This window comes from Salvelinus namaycush, unplaced genomic scaffold (genome assembly GCF_016432855.1).
Source record: "Salvelinus namaycush isolate Seneca unplaced genomic scaffold, SaNama_1.0 Scaffold77, whole genome shotgun sequence".
In the NCBI taxonomy this organism is placed as follows: Eukaryota; Metazoa; Chordata; class Actinopteri; order Salmoniformes; family Salmonidae; genus Salvelinus; species Salvelinus namaycush.
The window spans coordinates 104,268-125,540 of record NW_024061497.1 but is presented as its reverse complement, the minus strand read 5'-3'; the positions used below and the strand labels follow the sequence as shown (position 1 = coordinate 125,540).

Genomic DNA, 21,273 nt, shown 5'->3' with positions numbered 1-21,273 from the left:
GACTCTGTACCGGTACCCCCTGTATATAGCCTCTACACTGACTCTGTACCGGTACCCTCTGTATATAGCCTCTACACTGACTCTGTACCGGTACCCCCTGTATATAGCCTCTACACTGACTCTGTACCGGTACCCCCTGTATATAGCCTCTACACTGACTCTGTAGCGGTACCCCCTGTATATAGCCTCCACACTGACTCGGTACCGGTACCACCGGTATATAGCCTCCACACTGACTCGTTACCAGTATCCCCTGTATATAGCCTCCAGACTGACTCGGTACCGGTACCCCCTGTATATAGCCTCTACACTGACTCTGTAGCGGTACCCCCTGTAAATAGCCTCGTTGTTGTTATCGTTTTACTTTTTATTGTTACTTTTTATTTTAGCCTATTTGGGAAATATTTTCTTCTTCTTGAACTGCACTGTTGGTTAAGGGCTTGTAAGTAAGCATTTCACCGTAAAGTCTACACTTGTTGTATTCGGCGCATGTGACAAATAAAGTTTAATTTATTTGAATATGCAATTTAACTGGCATTTATCGGTAAAGACAACAAGTTAGAACTTCTAAGTTTCCAAGAAATGGAACGTTCCAAAAGGAGATTCCGTCGACATCATTGACCTAATATGGTGCTTCCTGATAAATGGGCGGGTTCGGCTTTCCCGAGATCGGCCTGTCAGAGGGAGACGTCTTCAACTAACAACTTTTACATCGGCATGAAAAGAAACACACTTGGGGTTTGATCACTTTCATACCAGCAATAACCTGAAAGTGATGTTTTACTAGTAATGAGTTCAACCTTCAGAGAAAACACAGTAACACACATCAATCATGTGTCTCATGGTTCATTTATTAAAAACACAAATACTAAATATTCATAAATGATTTACACGGTCAGAAAAAGTAAACTTTTGGGAGGTTTTTCTGTTTTTGATATCAGAAAAGAAAGACTTAAAACGTTGTTGTTTTGTTTTATTTTAGAAATAGACCAAGACTGGCCGAGCCAGTCTCCAAACCTGAACCCAATAGAAAGTCTTTGGAGGGAGCTGAAAGTCCATATTGCCCAGCGACAGCCCCGAAACCTGAAGGATCTGGATAAGGTCTGTTTGGAGGAGTGGGCCAAAATCCCTGCTGCAGTGTGTGCAAACATGGTCAGGAACTACAGGAAACGTATGATCTCTGTAATTGCAAACAAAGGTTTCTGTACCAAATATTAACTTCTGCTTTTCTGATGTATCAAATACTTATGTCATGCAATAAAATGCTAATTAATTACTTAAAAATCATACAATGTGATTTTCTGGATTTTTGTTTTAGATTCCGTCTCTCACAGTTGAAGTGTACCTATGAAAAAAATTACAGACCTCTACATGCTTTGTAAGTAGGAAAACCTGCAAAATCGTCAGTGTTTCAAATACTTGTTCTCCCTACTGTATGTGATGTAGTAGAACATTTTCGGGGATCACTTTTGTCTTGTGAGTGTTACTATCAGCACTACTGGCTAAAACGTACACAAAAAGTAGCAGAGAATCTCTTTAATGAGTCTGTTGACTATAGTTTATACATGACCGGTTCTGTTGATAACACAGCAGATTAAACATGATTGGACTGTTCCAGCTGTAACAACCAGTTCTGTTGATAACACAGCAGATTAAACATGATCGGACTGTTCCAGCTGTAACAACCGGTTCTGTTGATAACACAGCAGATTAAACATGATCGGACTGTTCCAGCTGTAACAACCGGTTCTGTTGATAACACAGCAGATTAAACATGATTGGACTGTTCCAGCTGTAACAACCAGTTCTGTTGATAACACAGCAGATTAAACATGATCGGACTGTTCCAGCTGTAACAACCGGTTCTGTTGATAACACAGCAGATTAAACATGATCGGACTGTTCCATCTGTAACAACCGGTTCTGTTGATAACACAGCAGATTAAACATGATTGGACTGTTCCAGCTGTAACAACCGGTTCTGTTGATAACACAGCAGATTAAACATGATTGGACTGTTCCAGCTGTAACAACCGGTTCTGTTGATAACACAGCAGATTAAACAAGATCGGACTGTTCCAGCTGTAACAACCGGTTCTGTTGATAACACAGCAGATTAAACAAGATCGGACTGTTCCAGCTGTAACAACCGGTTCTGTTGATAACACAGCAGATTAAACATGATCGGACTGTTCCAGCTGTAACAACCGGTTCTGTTGATAACACAGCAGATTAAACATGATCGGACTGTTCCAGCTGTAACAACCGGTTCTGTTGATAACACAGCAGATTAAACATGATCGGACTGTTCCAGCTGTAACAACCGGTTCTGTTGATAACACAGCAGATTAAACATGATCGGACTGTTCCAGCTGTAACAACCGGTTCTGTTGATAACACAGCAGATTAAACATGATCGGACTGTTCCAGCTGTAACAACCGGTTCTGTTGATAACAAAGCAGATTAAACATGATTGGACTGTTCCAGCTGTAACAACCGGTTCTGTTGATAACACAGCAGATTAAACATGATTGGACTGTTCCAGCTGTAACAACCGGTTCTGTTGATAACACAGCAGATTAAACATGATCGGACTGTTCCAGCTGTAACAACCGGTTCTGTTGATAACACAGCAGATTAAACATGATTGGACTGTTCCAGCTGTAACAACCGGTTCTGTTGATAACACAGCAGATTAAACATGATTGGACTGTTCCAGCTGTAACAACCGGTTCTGTTGATAACACAGCAGATTAAACATGATCGGACTGTTCCATCTGTAACAACCGGTTCTGTTGATAACACAGCAGATTAAACATGATTGGACTGTTCCAGCTGTAACAACCGGTTCTGTTGATAACACAGCAGATTAAACATGATTGGACTGTTCCAGCTGTAACAACCGGTTCTGTTGATAACACAGCAGATTAAACATGATCGGACTGTTCCAGCTGTAACAACCGGTTCTGTTGATAACACAGCAGATTAAACATGATTGGACTGTTCCAGCTGTAACAACCGGTTCTGTTGATAACACAGCAGATTAAACATGATTGGACTGTTCCAGCTGTAACAACCAGTCTTTTGTATTAAAATGTTCCATCAGTTTATGTTCCACATTATACAACATTATCGTCACCAGATGTCAAACCAGCCTTCTACATTGACACATTATAGTGTTATTATACAACATTATCTTGTCTGTCAGGAAGGGTCGTCTGTCCTGGATTCAGCCTTCTCTTCCTGGACTAAGACCTGATGTTGTTTCACCAGATGTTAAACCTCTTGTCTGTCAGGAAGGGTCTTCTGTCCTGGATTCAGCCTTCTCTTCCTGGACTAAGACCTGATGTTGTTTCACCAGATGTCAAACCTCTTGTCTGTCAGGAAGGGTCTTCTGTCCTGGATTCAGCCTTCTCTTCCTGGACTAAGACCTGATGTTGTTTCACCAGATCTCAAACCTCTTGTCTGTCAGGAAGGGTCTTCTGTCCTGGATTCAGCCTTCTCTTCCTGGACTAAGACCTGATGTTGTTTCACCAGATCTCAAACCTCTTGTCTGTCAGGAAGGGTCTTCTGTCCTGGATTCTGTTGTTGAAGAGTCTATAGAACATGATAATTATTAATCATTATTACATCATTAGACAACACATCTCCATCCTCCAACTGTTGCCCTCAGCAACAGACACACCCATATGATCTCACACACACATGCTCTGCTCACCATCACACACACCCTTACCGTACGGTGTGTATTGAAGTGTTGGTAGAGACCAGTTGGAGTATTCTGTCAGTCAGAGCATCAGTGATGTCATTGTGACTCAGGCTACGAGAGAGAGAGCGACATTTGTCATCTAGTCTCACACACACACACACACACACACACACACACACACACACACACACACACACACACACACACACACACACACACACACACACACTGAAAGCCACTCACTCCAGGACTTGTACTTTATGCAGGTTTGTGATCAGGGCCTGTAGGTGGTGGTCTGTGAGTTGACAGTGGCTGAGGTCCAGTTTTGACAGACCCTCTGAGTGTTCCAGAACCAGGGCCAGAGATCCACAGGCCTTCTGATCCAGCCTGGTCTCACTGAGGTCCAGCTCCCCATCCAGGGCTCTGCACAGGGACCCTGTGTGCCTCAGCAGCCCCTCTTCAATCCCCTCAGACACAAGGTCCAGCAGCTGAAGTAGCAGAGCTTTGCTGGAACTGAGAGGACAAGAAGCAGAGACAACATTATGACACAGAGTAGGTCTAACTCCTACTGATAAACTAGTTGGTCAAATGTTTTGTCTTTGTGTGTCTAACCTCAGCTTGACGATATGCAGGATGGGAAGCAGCTCCCTCAGTGCTCTGTCCTCCACCTCACAGTCTCTTAGGATGAGCTGGACCTGGTTCTGGACCAGCTGGGTGCTGTGTTGGCTCTGCTTCAGAACAGAGTTGATGGCCCTGCAGTGGTCAGTGGTCAGACACAGAGCCTTCTCCTGGTCCTGAGCTGACAGGTCCACAGAGGAGGAGCAGGAGAAGTCCAGCCTGTAGTGCAGAGACCTGAGCAGCCATTCTGCTGTTGGTGGTGGTGGTGCCCCCTGCTGGATCTTAGAGGCAGCACAGCACTGGAGGAAACTCAGCAGTAACTTCCTGTCAACACTACAGAGAGAGACAGAGAGAGAGACAGAGAGCGAGAGACAGAGAGTGAGCGACAGAGACAGAGAGACAGAGAGCGAGCGAGTGAGCGACAGAGAGAGACAGCGAGACAGAGAGAGAGACAGACTTATTTACACACCATCACACATTAAAACACTGATAAACACACTACAACTCTGTTTATCAGGTCAACTCCCAGGCGTTCCCCTTCAATTCCACCCCAAGCTGAGGTTAAGGTTAGTACATTACACTAAGGATAGGGTTAGAGGTTAAATCAGTCAGGAAGTGGAAAGCCTCATAGTTCTATCCATTCTAGCAGGGTCAAAGAGTGCCAACTAAACCTGAGTTGGGAGACTCTGTCCAGAAGAGGCAGGATGCTCTCTATCTCCCCCGGTGGTATGGAGGTCCACAGCAGGTTGACTTTGACTTGGTGGCTGTGCTGCAGGGTAAAACACAGAGCAGTACAGTCCACTCTGTCCAGCTCTCTGCTGTTCAGGTTGATCCAATGGTCTGAAGACCTCAACAAACTGGACACACAGTCACTGTCTCTACTGTCATAGATGTGTCTGATGGAGGACTTTACAAAGCTGGAACTGGATCTGAACAAACATGGAGAATGGATTGTTGTGGTTATGTCAAGGTTTTATAAAGGATAACTCACATAGCAACAACCGTCTGGATAGGACATGAATAATTAAAGTCTATAAATATTGAATAAAGATCTCCCACCTATTGAATAAAACCCTAATGATAATACAGAGGAAAACTCAGAACAACTAGTCACTGGATACAAATAGTTATTTTATTATTTCTAGAAAGTCTGAACAGAGAAAGAAGTTCTCCCACCTCTTGAGAGTAACCCTTCCCAGAAAGGGGAGAAGATCTGAGATGTTCTTCTCTAGAAGCCGGTTCTTCCTGAGGTCCACAGTGATGTTGTGGGTTGAAAGCTGCAGCAGAGAGAGAAGCACTTCCCAGTCCAGCCTGCAGGAGGTCAGGTCTCCACCAACCTTCTCCAGGAACAACTGAGTCAAGTCCTTGTCCTGAGCTTCATACACAACTACAGTCAGCTGCTGCAGAGTGTCTGAGTTCAGTCTAGGAGGTTGGAACATACAGGCAGTCAGAAATATGAAAAACACATGAATGAAGTTACTATTTCTACTTTTAAAATACATCAGCTTCAGACTGACCTGAGAGAGAGAGGTCCCTGGTGACACAGCAGTGTGATGAGAGAGTGACCCTGGATCCAGAAGTCAGTCAGGTCCAGACACTGAACCCTCCAGAGTCTCAGCAGGGACGCCACACTACTCAGAGCCCTGGATAACACTCTCTCTGGTAGATGGCTGCTCTTTAGGACCAGGGAGAGTTCTGGGACAGTCAGTGGAGTAGCACCTCTCCCTGTCCTCCTAACCAGTCTGGACAGTTTCACTGCCATACCCACACTCAGCCTGGAATGAAAAGACAAAACTCAAGTCACTAGAGAAATCAACAGAGAAGTCTTGTCAGATAAATGCTCTAGTAGGAAAATCAACTATTCAATAGACCTGTAAAAGCTGTCTTACTGAACATACCTGAGCTTGTGGAGCTTTGACTCATGTCTCAAAAGAAGTAAGGCTCCTTTGAGAGAGATCTTGCTGGGGGTGAGAGTAAGGTCCACTCTGGAGGCACAGAGACCCAGGACTCTCCCCACAGACCTGCAGGTTTTCCTGGGTAACTCTCCTCCCAGTGACAGGGTGGAGCCCAAGGCCTGGAGAAGAGAGGCCAACTGCTGGTCCTCTTCTCTGGACCTCACAGGGATGGATTCACACACAGTCTGGAAGAACCTGTCATCATCACAGCTGAAACAACAAAAGATGGGGGACATCAAATCAGACATTTAGGAGACAGTGACGTCAAGAAGTATTGGGACAGGGACACATGGTTTGTTGTTTTGGCTTTGTAATCCAGCATTTTGAAATTATACAATGACTATGAGGTTAAAGGTCAGCTTTAATCCGAGGGTATTTTCATCCATATCAGGTGAACTATCCAGTTATTATAGGACTTTTTAATACATACAGGAATTCAAAAAAGGCTTTACGGCGAAAGCATACCATGCGATTATCTGAGAACAGTGCCCAGCAGACAAATCATTACAAATAGTAACCAGCCAAGAAGAGGAGTAACAAAAGTCATAAATAGCGTTAAAATGTATCACTTACCTTTGATGATCTTCATATGGTTGCACTCACAAGACTCCCAGTTACGCAATAAATGTTTGTTTTGTTCGATAAAGTCACTCTTTATATCCAAAAACCTCTGTTTGTTAGCGCAATTTGTTCAGTAATCCATTGGAACAAAGCGCGGTCACAGCAGGCAGACGAAAAATCAAAGAAGTACCATAAAAGTTTGTAGAAACATGTCAAACGCTTTTTATAATCAATCCTCAGGTAGTTTTTGTATAAATATACATAATATCAATAGGAAAAACAAGAAAGGCTCTCACGATCAGGACTCATGTCTGGAAATTTCCACTGTCCTCTCATTGAAAGTGATGTTTTCTCCCTCATTTTTCAGAGTAAAAGCCTGAAACAATGCCTAAAGACTGGCCACATGTAGTGGAAGCCATAGAGACCGTGAACTGGGTCATAAGTCTTTGTATGGTGGATAGGCTTTCAATGGAAAAACAGCCATTTCAAAATAAAAGCATTTCATGGATGGATTTTTCCTCAGGTTTTCGCCTGCCAAATCAGTTCTGTTATACTCACAGACATTATTTTAATAACATTAAAGTTAAAGAAAATAAAACATATTGATTTCATAACTCTTCACCACTAAATACAGAAACACCTGCCTCAAAGTGAAATAAACATTCTAACATTTGAAGTATGAAACATTAATATCCTGAGAAACATATTTTGAAAAAAATTCACGATCATTATTCAGGATTATTTGTAACCATGGTAGCGTCCACATTCATGTAGAAATGTTTAGAAACATATTATATTATTATTTAAAATAAAAGTGACTCCAAAATGAAACAATACATTATTTATTATTATTATTTTTTCATTTCTATTGGGCACAAAATAATCTGAAACAACCAAAACAAACAGCAAAAAGTTTGTAGAATCACAAGCTTGATGTAGTCATTGCATTCTAGAAATATGGGACCAAATACTAAACTTTTGACTACAATAACCTGTTTGGCGTGCAAGCCCGACGTCGGTACATTTATGACAACAGCCACTTCAAGTGCAGGGCGCGAAATTCAAAAGATATTTTTTTTAAATATTTAACTTTCACACATTAACAAGTCCAATACAGCATATGAAAGGTACACATCTCGTGAATCCAGCCAACATGTCCGATTTTTAAAATGTTTTACAGGGAAGACAAAATATGTAAATCTATTAGCTAACCACGTTAGCAAACGACTCCACTTTTATTACTCCATCAGTTTTTGACTCCATCAGTAGCTATCACAAATTCGTCCAAATAAAGATATAAATAGCCACTAACCAAGAAACAACCTCATCAGATGACAGTCTGATAACATATTTATTGTATAGCATATGTTTTTTCGAAAAATGTGCATATTTCAGGTATAAATCATAGTTTACATTGCAGCTACATTCAGAAATTGCACCGAAAGCAGCCATAATATTTACAGACACCAACGTCAAATACCTAATTACTCATCATAAAACATTTCTGAAAAATACAAAGTGTACAGCAAATGAAAGACAGGCATCTTGTGATGCCAGACAATATTTCCGATTTATTAAGTGTTTTACAGCGAAAACAAAATGTAGCATTATATTAGCTTAGCACAATAGCCAGAAACAATTGGGCGCCGGCGACTACGACAGATATATGAAACAACATCTTAAAATGGGTCTTACTTTTGCTGATCTTTCATCAGAATGTTGAACAAGGTGTCCTTTGTCCAGATGAGTCGTTGTTTGGATTCAGAATGGCAACTTTCTCTCTCCATTTAGCAAGCGCGCTAGCCGGGTTGCACGGATCTCTCCATGTAAACAAACGGAAGAGAACGGAACACGGCAAAACTCCCGAAAAAAATTCAATAATCTGATGAAACTATATTGAAAAAACATACTTTACGATGATATGGTGACATGTATCAAATAAAATCGAAGCCGGAAATAATAGTCGCCTATAACGTCAGCAAAACAAAAGGCAACCCCACTGTCCAAATCGCGTTCTTCAGAGTACCGGAAATGGGGTACACGTCATTCCAAGAGGATTTATTCCATCCCAGATCGAGATAATCACCTCATTTCTTCTCTCACAGCCTTCTTGACACCCAGAGGAAGGTGTATGACGTGCATGTTTATTAATAGCTTTTGTGCCCATTTATAGGCAGGAAGAGGAAGAGAGCATCGATTTCAGACTTTGAACTTCCGGGTCAGGAAAAGTGCTGCAGAATGAGTTCTGTTTCACTCAGAGAAATAATTCAAACGGTTTTAGAAACTAGAGAGTGTTTTCTATCCAATAGTAATAATAATATGCATATTGTACGAGCAAGAATTGAGTACGAGGCCTTTTGAAATGGACACATTTTATCAGGCTACTCAATACTGCCCCTTGCAGCCATAAGAAGTTAATACACATAAGTGAATAAAAAATTAAACTGGCACTTTAACCTCCTAGTGATTGTATCATTTCAAATCCAAAGTGCTGGAATAGAGAAACAAAACAAAATGCATCACTGTCCCAATACTTCTACCTCACTGTAGATGAATATCTGCCTGGACATATAACACCATGTAACAGAGAAAGTTACAAAATATACATGACATTTGGTTTTGTAGATTAGCTATTCTGAATATAAACATTCAGGTTTATTGTTACAAGACCTCTCTAGATGAGGTATTCTGAGTATATGTGTATATGGATTCACAATTCTGGGCAACATTTGTTATTTCAGGGAATCTGAGTATAAATGTTACCAGATTCAATAACATTTGAAGATTCATATGACAATGTCTTAAAAAGACAATGACTGCAGAAAGCTACAAGCATCCTCTCTAAAGGGAAATACAGGGACAGACAACTACAATCCCTGAAATGTACTGATCCAACTCACCTCAGCTGTGAGATGTAGGGCAGACACTGAAGGAAACTCCTCACTTCACTCTCTTCATCTGACCAGCCCCACAGCTCTACTGGTTTCTTCTCTGGTTGGAGTTTCAGCACTTCTAGGAGGAGGGAGGCCTTTCTCTCTGAGAGGTCTATGGACCAGACTACAGGAGTTGACTGGTAAACTGGCTGTAATGCTGGAAGGAAACTCCTGCCTGTTTGAGTCTCATAGTCCTTCAAATGTGAGTACAGATCCAGCAGGAAATTACATTGATATTCCGTATTATTGTCACCATCATCATCATCATCATCACAGAAGGGGAAGGTGCTGTAAGTACACACTGATGATACCAGCTTCAGTGTCTTCTCTCCTGTCTGCTCCTCCCACTCTGCTGCTTGAGACAGGAGATCCACCAGGAACTTGATCTGCTTTGAGGGATCAGACCTCCGTGGACAGAAACTGCAACAAGGACAGTAACAGCTGATTCAGACATGGATGAACACATGAAACCAGTCATAGTTAAAGATATATGAAGTAGTTATACATTTACATAATGTGATTTGGTTATATGTTAAAGTATTTAATTTTAGAGACATTCACATGATTTATGTGTGACATTTAGTGATGCAACATTAGTTATGTCAGGAAATCTAATTAATTTTCCCTCATCCCTCTCTCTCTCTCTTCCCTCTCTCCCCTAATCTCTTCCTTTTCTCTCCTCTCTCTTTCTCTTCCCTATCGCTCTTTCACTTTTCTCTTCTCTCTCTCTCGTCCCTCTGTCTCTCTCGTCCCTCTGTCTCTCTCGTCCCTCTGTCTCTCTCGTCCCTCTGTCTCTCTCGTCCCTCTCTCTCTCTCGTCCCTCTCTCTCTCTCGTCCCTCTGTCTCTCTCGTCCCTCTCTCTCTCTCGTCCCTCTCTCTCTCTCGTCCCTCTCTCTCTCGTCCCTCTCTCTCTCTCTCTCCCCTCTCTCTCTCTCTCTCCCCTCTCTCTCTCTCTCTCCCCTCTCTCTCTCTCTCGTCCCTCTCTCTCTCTCGTCCCTCTCTCTCTCTCGTCCCTCTCTCTCTCTCGTCCCTCTGTCTCTCTCGTCCCTCTGTCTCTCGTCCCTCTCTCTCTCTCTCTCCCGTCCCTCTCTCATCCCTCTCTTCTCTCTCTCTCTCGTCCCTCTCTCTCTCTCTCGTCCCTCTCTCTCTCTCTCTCCCGTCCCTCTCTCTCTCTCCCGTCCCTCTCTCATCCCTCTCTTCTCTCTCTTCTCTCTCTCTCGTCCCTCTCTCTCTCTCTCTCTCTCCCCTCTCTCTCTCTCTCCCTCTCTCTCTCTCGTCCCTCTCTCTCTCTCGTCCCTCTCTCTCTCTCGTCCCTCTCTCTCTCTCGTCCCTCTCTCTCTCTCGTCCCTCTGTCTCTCTCGTCCCTCTGTCTCTCTCGTCCCTCTGTCTCTCGTCCCTCTCTCTCTCTCTCTCCCGTCCCTCTCTCATCCCTCTCTTCTCTCCCTCCTCTCTCTCTCTCTCTCTCTCCCTCCTCTCTCTCCCTCCTCTCTCTCTCGTCCCTCTCTCCCCTCTCACTCTCTCTCTCGTCCCTCTCTCTCTCTCCCTCCTCTCCCTCCTCTCTCTCTCGTCCCTCTCTCTCTCTCCCTCCTCTCTCTCTCGTCCCTCTCTCTCTCTCCCTCCTCTCCCTCCTCTCTCTCTCGTCCCTCCTCTCCCTCCTCTCTCTCTCGTCCCTCTCTCTCTCTCCCTCCTCTCCCCTCTCTCTTCCCCCCTCTCCCCTCCCTCTACCTCTCTCTCCCCCATCTCCCTCTCCCCTTCTACCTCCTCTCTCTCCCCTCTCTCCCCCCTCTCTCTCTCCAGTGCTTTATACTGCAGCAGACTTTATTATTGTTTTCAATGCTCTTCCCTTTGAGGTTCAGCGTGGCTGGACTATTATTGTCCTGCCAGACGTATTTGGGTTGACATTTTAGTTAAAGGGAGGTTGCTTGCCAGTTTATTGTGTCTTGTTATTTGAACTGTGTTGATGTGGTACTAATGACATGTGGCCCAGAAGATTGTGGACATTTTAAGGCCTTTGTTTGTCTATGACCCCCCACCATTCATACCCTCTGCACTCCTCCACTGGGAGGTAATACAGATTACTGCAAATCCTCTCATGTTGATGACTGGGTTCTTTCTTGTAAATTGTTTCTATGAAGTTGCCGTTAAATTGCTCTGCCATCATTATTGTATGAGGTATTATTGGTGGGGTTACCCCTGTGCTGTGATGGGTGTTTTATATGGTGTGTCTTATCTTTTCTCTCCACTGGCTATCTGGCTAACAGGCTACACTCTAGACAGTCTCTTCTGCTGATGTGTGTGTGTCTGGTAGTGGGTCTCTCTGTATCCTACTCTTTTCCTTTCTGCAGGGTTAATACCTGCCTGGCGCCCCAACAAAATCTTTACCTTCACCCCTCTCTAACAATACCGCTACAAGATTTACCAACACTTGAAGTTTTATATGTCAAATGTTTCTACAAGATAATAACCACTAGCATCATATAATCACTAACCACCACACATGTTCAGACTCACCTCAGCTGTGAGATGTAGGACAGACACTGAAGGAAACTCCTCACTTCACTCTCTTCATCTGACCAGCCCTTCAGCTTTACTGGTTTCTTCTCTGGTTGGAGTTTCAGCACTTCTAGGAGGAGGGAGGCATTTCTCTCTGAGAGGTCTATGGGCCAGACTGCAGGACTGGCTGACTGGTAAACTGGCTGTAATGCTGGAAGGACACTCCTGCCTGTTTGAGTCTCATAGTCCTTCACATGTGAGTACAGATCCAGCAGGAAATTACATTGATATTTCTTATTAATGTCACCATCATCATCATCATCATCATCATCATCACAGAAGGGAAAGGTGCTGTAAGTACACACTGATGATACCAGCTTCAGTGTCTTCTCTCCTGTCTGCTCCTCCCACTCTGCTGCTTGAGACAGGAGATCCACCAGGAACTTGATCCGCTTTGAGGGATCAGGCCACCATGGACAGAAACTGCAACAAGGACAGTTACAGCTGATTCAGACATGGATGAACACATGAAACCAGTCATAGTTAAAGATATATGAAGTAGTTATACATTTACAAAATGTGCTTTGGTTATATGTTAAAGTATTTCATTTTAGGGACATTCACATTTTTTTGTGTGACATTTAGTAATGCAACATTAGTTATGTCAGGAAATGGGCTGATAAATGTTCCCAGATTCACCAACATGTGTAGTTTTATACGGAGCCTTCACCGTGTGCTGCCACTTTGCATCAGCAGTCAGAAAGGAGACTCTCTGCGGGGCAGTTTGATAGTGGTGATGCTGAACAGCTCTGGTTAATTTCCCTCTTCCCTCTCTCTCTCTTACCACTCTCTCTTTCTCTTCCCTCTCCCTCTCTCACCACTCTCTCTTTCTCTCTTCCCTTTCTCTCTCTTACTACTCTCTCTTGTTCTTCCCTCTCTCTCTCTCTCTCTTACCACTCTCTCTTTCTCTTCCCTCTCCCTCTCTTACCACTCTCTCTTTCTCTTCCCTCTCTCCCTCTTACCACTCTCTCTTTCTCTCTTCCCTTTCTCATCCTCTCTTCCCCATCTCTATTTCTCTTCCCCCCTCTCTCTCTTTCTCTCCTCTCTTCCCTCTCCTCCCTCCCTCTTCTTTCTCTTCCCTCCCTCTTGTTTCTGTTCCTTCTCTCTCTCTCTTCCCTCTCTCTCTCTCTTCCCTCTCTCTCTCTTCCTCTCTCTCTCTTCCCTCTCTCTCTCTCTTCCCTCTCTCTCTCTCTCTCTCTCTCTCTCGTCCCTCTCTCATCCACCTCTCTCTCTCTCGTCCCTCTCTCTCTATCACTCTCTCTAATCCCTCTCTCTCTCGTCCCTCTCTCTCTATCCCTCTCTCTCATCCCTCTCTCTCTCGTCCTTCTCTCTCGTCCCTCTCTCTCTCGTCCCTCTCGTCCCTCTCTCTCTGGTCCCTCTCTCTCTCGTCCCTCTCTCTCTCTCTCTTCCCTCTCTCTCTCTCTTCCCTCTCTCTCTCTCTTCCTTCTCTCTCTCTCTTCCCTCTCTCTCTCGTCCCCCTCTCTCGCGTCCCTCTCTCTCTCGTCCCTCTCTCTCTCTCTCGTCCCTCTCCCTCTCTTTCTTGTCCCTCTCGTCTCTCTCTCTCGTCCCTCTCTCTCGTCCCTCTCTCTCGTCCCTCTCTCTCTCTCTCTTCCCTCTCTCTCTCTCTCGTCCCTCTCTCTCTCTCGTCCCTCTCTCTCTCTCTTCCCTCGCTCTCTCTCTCTCTTCCCTCTCTCTCTCTTCCCTCTCTCTCTCTCTCTTCACTCTCTCTCTCTTCCCTCTCTCTCACGTCCCTCTCTCTCTCGTCCCTCTCTCTCTCTCTCGTCCCTCTCTCATGCCCCTCTCCCTCTCTCTCGTCCCTCTCTCTCTCTCTCTCTCTCGTCCCTCTCTCTCTCTCTCGTCCCTCTCGTCCCTCTCTCATGCCCCTCTCTCTCTCTCGTCCCTCTCTCTCTCTCTCGTCCCTCTCGTCCCTCTCTCATGCCCCTCTCTCTCTCTCTCGTCCCACTCTCTCCCCCCGTATCTCTCCAGTGCTTTACACTGCAGCAGACTTTATTATTGTTTTCAATGCTCTTCCCTTTGAGGTTCAGCATCGGTGGACTATTATTGTCCTGCCAGACGTATTTGGGTTGACATTTTAGTTAAAGGGAGGTTTCTTGCCAGTTTATTGTGTCTTGTTATTTGAACTGTATTGATGTGGTACTAATGCCATGTGGGACAGAAGATTTTGGACATTTTAAGGCCTTTGTTTGTCTATGACCCCCCACCATTCATACCCTCTGCACTCCTCCACTGGGAGGTAATACAGATTACTGCAAATCCTCTCATGTTGATGACTGGGTTCTTTCTTGTAAATTGTTTCTATGAAGTTGCCGTTAAATTGCTCTGCCATCATTATTGTATGAGGTATTATTGGTGGGGTTACCCCTGTGCTGTGATGGGTGTTTTATATGGTGTGTCTTATCTATTCTCTCCACTGGCTATCTGGCTAACAGGCTACACTCTAGACAGTCTCTTCTGCTGATGTGTGTGTGTCTGGTAGTGGGTCTCTCTCTATCCTACTCTTTTCCTTTCTGCAGGGTTAATACCTGCCTGGCGCCCCAACAAAATCTTTACCTTCACCCCTCTCTAACAATACCGCTACAAGATTTACCAACACTTGAAGTTTCATATGTCAAATGTTTCTACAAGATAATAACCACTAGCATCACATAATCACTAACCACCACACATGTTCAGACTCACCTCAGCTGTGAGATGTAGGACAGACACTGAAGGAAACTCCTCACTTCACTCTCTTCATCTGACCAGCCCTTCAGCTCTACTGGTTTCTTCTCTGGTTGGAGTTTCAGCATTTCTAGGAGGAGGGAGGCCTTTCTCTCTGAGAGGTCTATGGACCAGACTGCAGGAGCTGACTGGTAAACTGGCTGTAATGCTGGAAGGACACTCCTGCCTGTTTGAGTCTCATAGTCCTTCACATGTGAGCACAGATCCAGCAGGAAATCACATTTCTGAAAGCGATATACTTCAGACAGTGACAACACTTTCTCTACAGTTGTTTGTATGGTTCCTCTCTCATGGAGAGCTGCTTGAAGACACAGATTCAGTAGGAATGTCTTCTCTCTCTTTCTCCTCTCTATATTATCCTTCAGTAGAGGAAATCTGAACAAACAGTTTAAAACACAGATGATATACAGGTGAGTGATGAGGACTGATATGAGTAACAGGGTTGGGGAACTGAAAACTAATAGCACCATATGACTCCATCTTTTAAAACAATACAACTATCAATTGGAATATTGTTCAATTTCAATTCCTTCTAAATTAGAGTTTCTACAGCATCTTCACATGTGCATGTATTAAAAAGATAAAGACAGTTTAAAACATAAATACTATCTACACCAGTTCAATGACATATGGACTCTTGTTGGATAAACTCACTCACCTCAGCTGTGAGATGTAGGGCAGACACTGAAGGAAACTCCTCACTTCACTCTCTTCATCTGACCAGCCCTTCAGTTCTACTGGTTTCTTCTCTGGTTGGAGTTTCAGCACTTCTAGGAGGAGGGAGGCCTTTCTCTCTGAGAGGTCTATGGACCAGACTGCAGGAGCTGACTGGTAAACTGTCTGTAATGCTGGAAGGACACTCCTGCCTGTTTGAGTCTCATAGTCCTTCACATGTGAGTACAGATCCAGCAGGAAATCACTCTGTTTAGATTTGTCTCCGTTGAGAAAAGGAAAGGTGCTGTAAGTACACACTGATGATACCAGCTTCAGTGTCTTCTCTCCTGTCTGCTCCTCCCACTCTGCTGCTTGAGACAGGAGATCCACCAGGAACTTGATCTGCTTTGAGGGATCAGACCTCTGTGGATAGAAACTGCAACAAGGACAGTAACAGCTGATTCAGACATGGATGAACACATGAAACCAGTCATAGTTAAAGATACACAGGGATGCAAACTAGTCGCCTTTCGGCGAAATTTGGTGGGGGAGGGGTTTGGATCACTACTGGCTGTAAGCGAACGAGTGATGTGCGTTTGGAGCAATACTGTCCGTATCCAAGGCTCAGCCAATCGTTCCCATAACAACAGAACGCAGCACAATACTGTCTGTATCCAAGGCTCAGCCAATCGTTCCCATAACAACAGAACGCAGCACAATACTGTCTGTATCCAAGGCTCAGCCAATCGTTCCCATAACAACAGAACGCAGCACAATACTGTCTGTATCCAAGGCTCAGCCAATCGTTCCCATAACAACAGAACGCAGCACAATACTGTCTGTATCCAAGGCTCAGCCAATCGTTCCCATAACAACAGAACGCAGCACAATACTGTCTGTATCCAAGGCTCAGCCAATCGTTCCCATAACAACAGAACGCAGCACAATATTGGTCTGTATCCAAGGCTCAGCCAATCGTTCCCATAACAACAGAACGCAGCACAATACTGACTGTATCCAAGGCTCAGCCAATCGTTCCCATAACAACAGAACGCAGCACAATACTGTCTGTATCCAAGGCTCAGCCAATCGTTCACATGACAACAGAACGCAGCACAATACTGTCTGTATCCAAGGCTCAGTCAATCGTTCCCATAACAACAGAACGCAGCACAATACTGTCTGTATCCAAGGCTCAGCCAATCGTTCCCATAACAACAGAACGCAGCACAATACTGTCTGTATCCAAGGCTCAGCCAATCGTTCCCATAACAACAGAACGCAGCACAATATTGTCTGTATCCAAGGCTCAGCCAATCGTTCCCATAACAACAGAACGCAGCACAATACTGACTGTATCCAAGGCTCAGCAAATCGTTCCCATAACAACAGAACGCAGCACAATACCGTCTGTATCCAAGGCTCAGCCAATCGTTCCCATAACAACAGAACGCAGCACAATACCGTCTGTATCCAAGGCTCAGCCAATCGTTCCCATAACAACAGAACGCAGCACAATACTGTCTGTATCCAAGGCTCAGCCAATCGTTCCCATAACAACAGAACGCAGCACGAGACTGAAGAGAGAAGAGCCAATGTGCTAGTTACAGCATCAGCGCGTGCTCTGGAAAGAGCGGGAGAGTGGAAAGGCATTTGGGCGGTTAATTTACAGCAGCGCGTCGCCCTGAACGGTAACGGAGAGGTAGGTGATAAGCCTGACCACAGAGACCGGGGTGAGGAGAGTACCTGTAACCGAAAAACAACTGGCATTTGCCACGGAGACCGGGGTGAGGAGAGTACCTGTAACCTAAAAACAACTGGCATTTGGAAAGTTTGAGGTGAGAGAGAAAGTGTGATGGAAAAAGTAACGTTATTGTTAGCGTTGCTAAGTATATTGCTATAGTAGCTGGCTCAAATGTCTCTGTTAGCCAACTTAACTGATCAGATAATTGAGTTTATTGTTTGAAAATTAGCTGGCTAACAAAGTCAGATAGCTAGCTAGCTAACGTTACAACGTCAGATGAGCTAACGTCAGTAACCTAACCAATTCGTTATAGTATTAACTGGTATTCGACTCCTTGCCGTTCCTCAAGTTATAGCGCGTTAAGTTAGTTGCTTACTGGACCCTGGGAATCTGTGTGAAATGTTAACTAGTTAACAAACTAACTATCTGTGAACTAATGTTTTCCTTCTACAGTATGTGGTTAATTTTCAGAATGAGAGAATTAGGTGAAAATAAGGCGTTGCTTGTTATTAAACAAGTGGGTTCAGGGATCAAGTGTAGCTGGAGCTGGATGCCACTATAGAGGTGAAAGGAACACCACCCACTTTCCCTCTTTCAATACAGTGGATTAAAAGGGGTATATGCCAGATGAGTTCTCTGCTTGAAAGAGATCAATTATGCCAACAAAGGGTATCCTGCTCTGCTGGCACATTGTAGAACAGATGTCCACAGGTAGAAAGTGTACAATGTAATAATATGCAGTATAGCTTTTGTAGTGTTGAACTTGACAGTTACACTTGTGAGTGAGGGGGGATTATTACATTTTTTACTCAGTGAACATTATTTTTGCAGACATGTAGCCTTGTGCACCTGATCGATGTCTACTATAGTGGCCACGATAATAGAGCAAAAATAGAATGCCTGTTTGTTTCATTATATTCTACTTTAAGATGTATTTTTTCCACAAGTGCAATATATATATGTGTGTGGTAACATGCGTTATATTATAAAGGCTGTCATGGTAAGAAGGCTGTCATGGTAACAAGCATTCTTTTATAAAGGCTGTCATGGTAACAAGCGTTCTATTATAAACACTGTCATGGCAACAAGTGTTCTATTATAAAGGCTGTCAAGGTAACAAGCGTTCTATTATAAAGGCTGTCATGGTAAGAAGGCTGTCATGGTAACAAGCAGTCTATTATAAAGGCTGTCATGGTAACAAGCAATCTATTATAAAGGCTGTCATGGTAACACGTGTTCTATTATAAAGGCTGTCAAGGTAACAAGCGTTCTATTATAAATGCTGCCATGGTAACACGGCTGTCATGGTAACAAGCGTTCTATTATAAAGGCTGTCAGGGTAACAAGCGTTCTATTATAAAGGCTGTCATGGTAACAAGCGTTCTATTATAAAGGCTGTCATGGTAACAAGCGTTCTATTATAAAGGCTGTCATGGTAACTGCAATATTAGTGATAGTTTTTTTCTCAAGACTTGAGTGTCATTTGCAATAAAATCTAGGCAACAAATAACATTGGATTGCTTTCTTTAAATTTTTTAGCTGTGAGTTTGATTGAACCACTTTATATTGGACACACAGAGACTGATCGTGTAGATCATGTTCTGTGTTACTTAATTAGTTAAAACCTGCATTTCCCCCTAGCAGGGATTTATTACATGTTTCAGTGCAACAAAAAGTGTCACCTTTTTGGGCCTCACCAGTTTACATCCCTGTACACCTGTACACCGTTAGGTCCATAAGCATTTGGACACTGACAGAATGTGCATCATTCTGTCTCTGCCACAATGGATCGGAAAGGAAGCAAATCTAGATGTGCTTTCAAGTGTAGACTTTCATCTTTAATTTGAGGGTTTTGTCAAAATTATTGTATGAACCATGTAGGAATTACAACCATTTTCATACCTACCTATTTTTATACATAGGCCCCGCAATTTTAGGGGATCAAGAGTAATTGGACAAACTAACATAATCCTAAATTAAATTGTGAGTTGTAACAGTTGGTTAAACTTGAAGGGAGCTTAGGTGGGAGAGAAGTGGAGTTTGGTGGTTAAAACTGTGGAGAAGAGGTTCGTTCCCACTTTCTCAGCAACCAGACTCATTCAAGTGGACCAAGTAAAGCAAGGAAATCATGTATTATGAATAGATGGGAAACTAAATTCACAGTAAAAGCATTCAAATGTATTGTCATGTTTTTAAGAACAAAAATAGGTGACAGGTTTGTGAATCCTGAGCAGAAGGACTTTTAAAGTCTGTAACCAATAGACATCACCAGATGCTGGGTTTCATCCCTGGTGATGCTCTGCCAGGCCTTTACTGCAGCTGTCTTCAGTTCTTGCTTGTTCTTGGTGCGTTTTGCCGTCAGTTTTGCCTTCAGCAAGTAAAACAGATGCTCAATTGGATTCAGGTCAGGTGATTAACTTGGCCATTGCAGAACATTCCACTTCTTTGCCTTTAAAAAGTATTGGGTTGCTTTGGCAGTATGCTTCGGGTCATTGTCGGCGCTGTGAAGCGCCGTCCAATGAGTTTTGAAGCATTTGGCTGAATCTGAGCAGATAACATAGCCCAATAAATACCAGTTCCATTGGTAGCCATATACTACCTCCACCATGCTTCACAGATGAGGTGCTTCGGATCATGAGCAGCAGTTCCTTCCTTTCTCCATACTCTTCTCTTCCCATCATTCTGGTACAAGTTGATCTTTGTCTCATCTGTCCACAGGATGTTGTTCCAGAACTGTTTTTTTGGCAAACTCTAATCTGGTCTTCCTGTTTTTGAGGCTTACCAATGGTTTACATCTTGTGGTAAACCCTCTGTATTTACTCTGGTGAAGTCTTCTCTTGATTGTTGACTTTGACATAGATATGCCTACCCCCTGGAGGGTGTTCTTGATCTGGCCTACTGTTGTGAAAAAGGGTTTTCTTCACCAGGGAAGGAATTCTTCTGTCATCCACCACAGTTGTTTTCCGTGGTCTTCTAGGCCTTTTGGTGTTCCTGATGTTCCTGAGCTCACCGGTGTGTTATTTATTTTTAAGAATGTACCAAATAGTTGATTTGGCCACACCTAATGCTTTTCTTAGCTCTCTGATTTACTGGTTGGTTTTGATTTTTCAGCCTAATGATGGCTTGCTTCACTGGCAGTGACAGCTCTCTGGACTTCATATTGAGGGTTAACAGCAACACAAATGCAAATGCCACACTTGAAATCAACTCCAGACCTTTTATCTGCTTCCTTGTAAATTAACTAATGAGGGAATAACAAACACCTGGCCAAGGAACAGCTGAGCAGCCAATTGTCCAATTACTTTTGGTCCCTTTTGGTCCCTCAACTCCAATATGGTAGACAGCTAAAATAATACTAACTTGGTCAACGTCTAAATATTTATAGACCTGACTGTATGAAGCAGTTATACATTTACATTATATGCTTTTGTTTTGTATAAGTCTTTAACCTCAAACACTTTCACAATATCTGGGTAACATTTGGTATGTCAACATCTGTTATGTCAGAAAATCTGAATATAAATGTTACCATGTTTCTACAAGTGTCACACCCTGGCCTTAGTTATCTTTGTTTTCTTAATTATTTTAGTTAGGTCAGGGTGTGACATGGGGGATGTATGTGTTTTGTATTGTCTAGGGTTTTTTGTATGTTTACGGGGCAGTGTTCAGTCTAGGTGTATGTATGTCTATGGTTGCCTAGATTGGTTCTCAATTAGAGACAGCTGTCTATCATTGTCTCTGATTGGGAACCATATTTAGGCAGCCATATTCATTAGGTAGTTCGTGGGTGATTGTCTATGTGT

At 43.5% G+C, this 21,273-nt stretch overlaps 1 protein-coding gene across 1 annotated transcript; it reads right to left on the bottom strand.

Moving 5' to 3' along the window:
- Positions 1–3,199: 3,199 nt before the first annotated feature.
- Positions 3,200–15,170, bottom strand: LOC120042762. Its single transcript, XM_038987564.1, has 10 exons — positions 15,031–15,170; positions 12,289–12,753; positions 6,227–6,493; positions 5,846–6,103; positions 5,505–5,750; positions 5,000–5,251; positions 4,323–4,661; positions 3,954–4,223; positions 3,738–3,821; positions 3,200–3,598 (listed from the first exon to the last, which is right to left on the bottom strand). Exons 1-10 carry the CDS (start codon positions 15,138–15,140, stop codon positions 3,532–3,534), a joined length of 2,358 nt encoding a protein of 785 aa, XP_038843492.1. The 5' UTR covers positions 15,141–15,170; the 3' UTR covers positions 3,200–3,531.
- Between the last annotated feature and the right edge of the window lie 6,103 nt (positions 15,171–21,273).